General features: G+C 43.7%; 1 protein-coding gene across 2 annotated transcripts in view; it reads left to right on the top strand.

Moving 5' to 3' along the window:
• Positions 1 to 1,431: 1,431 nt before the first annotated feature.
• Positions 1,432 to 6,000, top strand: part of LOC306804982 ((E2-independent) E3 ubiquitin-conjugating enzyme FATS) — a 55,128-nt gene continuing 50,559 nt past the window's right edge. Inside the window, exons 1-2 of one of the 2 annotated variants that reach the window (XM_079312238.1) lie at positions 1,432 to 2,042; positions 2,109 to 2,292. In XM_079312238.1, coding sequence (XP_079168364.1) covers positions 1,647 to 2,042; positions 2,109 to 2,292 — 580 coding nt within the window. In that variant the 5' untranslated portion in view covers positions 1,432 to 1,646. Of the gene's footprint in view, positions 2,063 to 2,108; positions 2,293 to 6,000 lie in introns of both variants that reach the window. The other variant, XM_079312239.1, reaches the window with a different exon arrangement.

Here is a 6,000-nt window from a genome sequence, read left to right as displayed (position 1 = left end):
AAGTACTTCGAGGTATTTTCTCCTTGAAAAACCCTTGGTGCACTGTAATCAAATGAACTCTCAGTATCCTTTTGGACAGCAAACCAGGCTGAGCCACATATTTGTAATTTTCCTTAGTGAGTTCAAATAATTTCTGAGCAGTGTTTTTCTATAGCTCTATTTAGAATATGGATACCAAAATTAATGTAATATTCCAGTGCTGCTCGTAGCAGTACTGGAGAAAATTATGTCAATCTTTGTTTATTCCATTAAAGCATTACATAACTACACAGGTAAATTATTAAAAATCCTTCATTGTGTTCCACCATTAGTCTTGTGATCAATTATCAGAAGGCTGATTATTCAATTGTTAATATATTCAGTTATTAATGATTTCTAGGTGGCAAACATCAAGGAGGAGAAGAATGTTGCAACCACTGATTATTTCAAAGATTTGCAGTAAAAATGAAAACACTCCAGTGAAAAATACCACCTTAAAAACATGATTTCCAAAACAACACTGCAATGGATTTTTAAGTAAATTAGGAACTTGCTGTGTGTTTTGCCTCCCCTCTCATGCTTAGAACAGGAGCATTTTGGCCACCAGGAACATTTTGGCAAAAAGGTGTTTCCTATTTACAAGTCTGGGTGGTCATTACAGAAATATGTGCAAGCAGCATTATTTGGACATTTCCTCTTAACTTTGCTCCAGAACACTCAGAAGGAGGGAGACAACTTCAATATTTAATAAATGAGCTGTTCATAAAACCAACCAGCCAAGGGTGAGAGGCACAACCAGAACTCAGATTATCCCCAAGCAGGTTAAACCTCTGGTGCTCTGAGCACCAACTTTGTCAGGCTGTCTTCTTCAAAAAGCAAAGCAGTTAATAGTTGCTAGAAAGTTGTTTATTTTAGAAGCACATCAGTCTCAAAAGCAAAGTTACAGGTGTTAAAGTCCTTGCTAAGTTTTGATGTAAAGTTCCAGGCAGAGGCAGAAGCTGCTCCTGGAGGTCCCAGTGGGGCTGATGTTGCTGTGGCAGCTCCTGTTTTGTTTTGGAGTGTTGATGGCAGTGAGCAAAACAAAGCAAAAGCAATGGCAAAAAGCACCAGCTCTCCCCAGTACATGCTCTTATACAGAAACTTCCCAACAAGCTAAGACACAAACTCAGATCAGCACTCCTTAACCTGTTAGAATTCCAGTTTTTTAACACACTAGGTTTTGTATAAACTACACATATGGTCTATCTTGCTCTATCCAAAAAATGTAAGCAATATTCTTACTATAGCTCTATTATGTCTAAAACTATATTCTTGGAGCTTCCACAGAAACACTAATATCTAAGATTATGTTTTTCAACCTTCACTAGAACTCTCACTTTGGCATTTGAGAGCTTTTACTCACTAAAAGCACTTAAAGCTCCTTCTAAAACTTATTTATTCTAAAACTTACTGACTTCCACTTGATGTGTGAGTGGCTTAACATACTTCAATCCAGGCACAGGCTTTAATTCAACCTCTGATTTCTCTCCGAAGAGTCCAGAGCGACTCCTGACTGGCCGGCTGCAGCTCGCTGGGCTTTTTTAACTCTTTTCCCGGGACACAAAGGAGGCAGTGAGCGCTCTGGCGGAGCGGAGCAGCTGCCGCGGGCTCTGCAGGGTGAATAATTGATGTGCTGGCAGCTGCTGGCTGTCGCTGTCACCAGCCGGGTGCCGGGAGCGGGGCAGCGCATCCCGGGGATGCTGCGGGACCCGGGGATGCTGCGGGACCCGGGGATGCTGCGGGTCCCGAATCCCGGGATGCCGCGGGTCCTGGATTCGGGGATGCTGCAGGACCCCGACCCGGGGATGCTGCGGGTCCCGAATCCCGGGATGCTGCGGGTCCTGGATTCGGGGATGCTGCAGGACCCCGACCCGGGGATGCTGCGGGTCCCGAATCCCGGGATGCCGCGGGTCCTGGATTCGGGGATGCTGCAGGACCCCGACCCGGGGATGCTGCGGGTCCCGGGGATGCTGCGGGTCTCGAATCCCGGGATACTGCGGGACCCCGACCCGGGGATGCTGCGGGTCCCGAATCCCGGGATGCTGCGGGACCCCGGGATGCTGCGGGTCCTGGATTCGGGGATGCTGCAGGACCCCGACCCGGGGATGCTGCGGGTCCCGAATCCCGGGATACTGCGGGACCCCGACCCGGGGATGCTGCGGGTCCTGGATTCGGGGATGCTGCGGGTCCCCGGGATGCCCCGGGATGCTCCCCCGGTCACCCGCGTGTTCTGCACCGTGAGCTGCCCTGCCCGCAGGGAAACGGGGCCTTGGGGTGAGTTTGGGCAGCTCCGGGGGGGGTTCTGAGCGTCCTGCCAGCTCCTTTCTGTCCTGTGCCAGTCTTTCTAAAAATAGGCTGTGTTCTTTTTGGGTTTGGAGTGACTTACTTCCTGCCTTTGCAGCCTTTCTTTACTTTTCTTTTTAATTCTGGGAAATAGGTAAACAGAACTGGGACTCTAAATCATAGAGTTATGATCATCATAGTCAGAAAGTTATGATCATCAGAAAGTTATATAGATCATCATAAAGTTATGATCAACCCATCTGGAATTATCTGCTGGTATTTAAGTCTTCACACTACTAAAACTAAAGATATTTATTATTCCTTCATGATTTTCCCAAACTCAGATTAATGTAATTTGGTGTCAAATGTAAGAAAGTGAAAGTAGTTTTGTTTTCCATTAAAAAAAACAGTTAGTGCCCTGCTGGAAGTTTAACTTGTGGTGGTGTTTTTTATTCAGTTAAATACATTTCTTATTGGGTTGAGAATGTAACCTGAGCCCTGCATTTAGTTCTTAATTAATAATTCTGCTTTAAATGTTCTATTTTATCATAAAATAGTGGAAAAGTAACTTAGTTTTCCTAAGGATAGAAAAGAGATATATTTTATACATAAAGCACATGGCAGCAACAAACTAAAGCAACTCTCACCCCTTCTTCATAAGGTGAAAAACATGAAAGCAATTTTATTTATTAATCATTAACAGCAAGCCTATCCATAATATTTGTTCCAACCATCTGAGTGCTGTTATTTTCCAGCAGTGATCGTGTCAGCAGTGCCTGGCAGCTCTCAGGTAACTCAGTCCTTGGCACAGTTAAAAAATTGATACAGAAACAATCAGCTCCAGAGAGCAGAGGCCATGGGTAGGAGCAGGGATGTGAGCTGAATGGTGAATAAGCCTTGATTGTGGATAACAAGTTCCCTCTCTTTTTATTTGTTTTTAATTGCATAGTCCAGATTCTGCTGCTTCTGCTTTATTTCCTTTGTTTTGATCACAAAAGCATTTCTTATTTGGCATCCAAAACCCAGCCAAATTTTGAAGGGATAAAAGTACAGCACAATGATATCTGGTGCTAACAGTAATTAAATGCCCAGTGTTAAAAAAAAAAAAAAATAGAACAAAAAAACAAGAGGTGAAAACAGGGATATGTAAACAACAGGAGATATGCAAAGAATGGATGTAATCCTGCACTCCTTAATCATGGGAGTAATCCTTATTCAGGAAAATAATCCTGGTGCTTTCAATAGACATCAGTGGGTGCTGGAGCACCAGGCCCAGCTTTTCCAAGGAGATAACAATGTTTTACCTGTTTGTTTGTTTATTTCTTGTTTTTTTCTCTTCTTTTTTTTTTTTTTTTTTTTTTTTTTTTTTTTTTTTTTTTTTTTTTCAGTGCAATTTTAGCAACACAGCTCTTGGTGATGTGTTTGAATGCATTAGTGATAATATTAAATTAGGCTTTACCTGATGTCCATTTTGCCTCTCAAAGTGTGAAAGAGAAAAATGGGATGATGGATGAGATGTGGCAGGGAGAAGGCACAAACCCCACGTGTTTTATTGGCTCTCCCTGTTCCTTGTGTTTGCAAATCACTTTTTGGTCCATGGGATGTATAAAATTTGGGATTTTTTTCAAGCTAGGATGCAACTTTAGCACCAAAAAACCTAATGATACCCCTAAAGTATATTTGGGTCTAGCTAAAAGTGATGTTGATAAATATTGTCCATCTGATTTAATACAAGGGGATTGTGGTAATGCCCTGGGAATATTTTTTATGGCTGTTATGTTCATTTTTATACAAAGGTGGTGGTTTTGTTGCCCTTTTCACCAGCACAGCTCAGCATTTCTGAGCTTTGCCCTCCCAGCCTTGTAATCCAGGATGGGGCTTGGGAGCACCTGCATGCCCTTCCCCAGGCAGTGCATCTGTTAATGAGGAAAACTAATTACTTAAAAGCCTTCAGCAGGATGGGGTTGTGAAGTATAAATAGTCATGAACTGCTCCTGGTGCTGTGTTTGTGTTGCTGCCAGCAGTTCTGGGGTGGAGGTGAGTTACCTTTACAGCCCCTGCTCTGCTGAGATGCTGCTGTGGGGGAAAATTCTCTTCTGAGTGCCCAGAAATAGGGCAAAATCGAAAAAAATACAGGTAAAATGCACTGGATGATGATTCTGGATGGTATCAAACACTTTGAAGTGAAGTTGACATTAAGACTCTTTTTGTTGCTGCACTGAGCTCTCAAGAATGAGCTGGTTTTCTTCCACCAGCTTTCTTACATGGTGGTTAATATTTAAAAGTGAGGCTCAGTAGGTTGTCAGCATTTATTTGCTACAGAAGCAGCTTGGTGCTGAGGTTATGTGGCTCTATGGGCAGCAGAGAGCTGGAAGCCATAAAATGACCCCAGTGCCAAGGGCTGGAGGGCAAAGGGACAGTTGGAAGAGTTGGAGTGGCTCTGGGCAGATTTCCCTCCTCTTCCTCTCTGCAGGAGCATCACTCCTCTCAGGGAAGCCCCTTTCTGTCCCTGACCCCTTAATTGAATTATATCCATAAAAATCAAAACCACACAGGCAGCAATTTTCATTTGAGGATCTCCTTCTGCATTGGGCACAGGTCAGGTGCCCATTTTAGTTTTTGTTACTTTATGAGAATTTTAGAGGTGGCTGTTCAAGCAAATTTGTTGAAAAGTTTTTCAAACTTGGTCAAAACGTGCTCTGGAATGGTTCAGCCTGTTTGGTATCAAAAATTGTGGGTGCAGTGATGTGGAACAGACAGGTTTGGGGAGTTTTGGTGTAAATTGTGTATGGAAAAGGTAACTTCTGTGATGTGTCATTCATATGTCTATTGTTGTTGTGGTTGGTATTGGGTCAAAGGTGACCTTGATGACCTTAGAGGTGATTTCCAACCTTAATGTTGCTGTGATCCTGTGACTTGGAGGTCCTCTCCAACCCCAATTATTCCATGAACTTGTGATTTAAAGTGGAAAAGCTGAGCTGGTGTGAGTGTGCATGTTGTATTTAATGTATGAATGCAGATAAAACTGCAATGCATATTTATAAAATGGAAGTTTTTCCTTGTCCTCCATGAGTTTCTCTGCTGCAAATCCCAGCCTGGGAGCAGAGTTCCCACAGTCCTGGCTCTGTTTGTGGCCCAGCCCAGCCCCAAAATCCCCCCAGGCATTTTCAAGGGTGTTCTTCTCTCATCCAACTGCTCTTGTTTGAGACATTTTGCACCCCTGGGGACAGCCACACTCCCACCTCTGTGTGTGGTCCCAGATTGCCATCAGGGCTGTGCATTAATCACTGTTAATTGGGTGATGCTGTAACATGTCAGTCACACACCTGGCCATGCACTGAGCAACTGGGACAAACTCCTGTGGGGAATGTGCTCTGACATCTTCTGGGAAAAGAGATTTTCTTTCTTCCCCTCCCTGCAAAGGAGAAACAGCTCTAAGTGTTGCATCCTCACTTGTTGATGGTGTGTTGCTATCAATAATTATTAGGGTCCTGCATAGGCTTGTATCACAACTAAAAATGTCTTTTCTGCCCATGGCAGGAGGTGGAATGAGATGAAGAAACCTCTGCTGGTGATTGGAGTCCATCAGTGCAGGATTTATGAGGGGCAGAGGACAAAATATTGCAGGAAACACACAATAACCGTGACAAATTGGCTTGCAACAATTACTTTGGCTCTCTTTTGGAAGAGGAAGGTTGG

Source organism: Erithacus rubecula (genome assembly GCF_903797595.1).
Source record: "Erithacus rubecula genome assembly, chromosome: 9".
In the NCBI taxonomy this organism is placed as follows: Eukaryota; Metazoa; Chordata; class Aves; order Passeriformes; family Muscicapidae; genus Erithacus; species Erithacus rubecula.
Note: the sequence above shows the minus strand (reverse complement) of the source record. Positions and strands in the feature narration are given on the sequence as shown.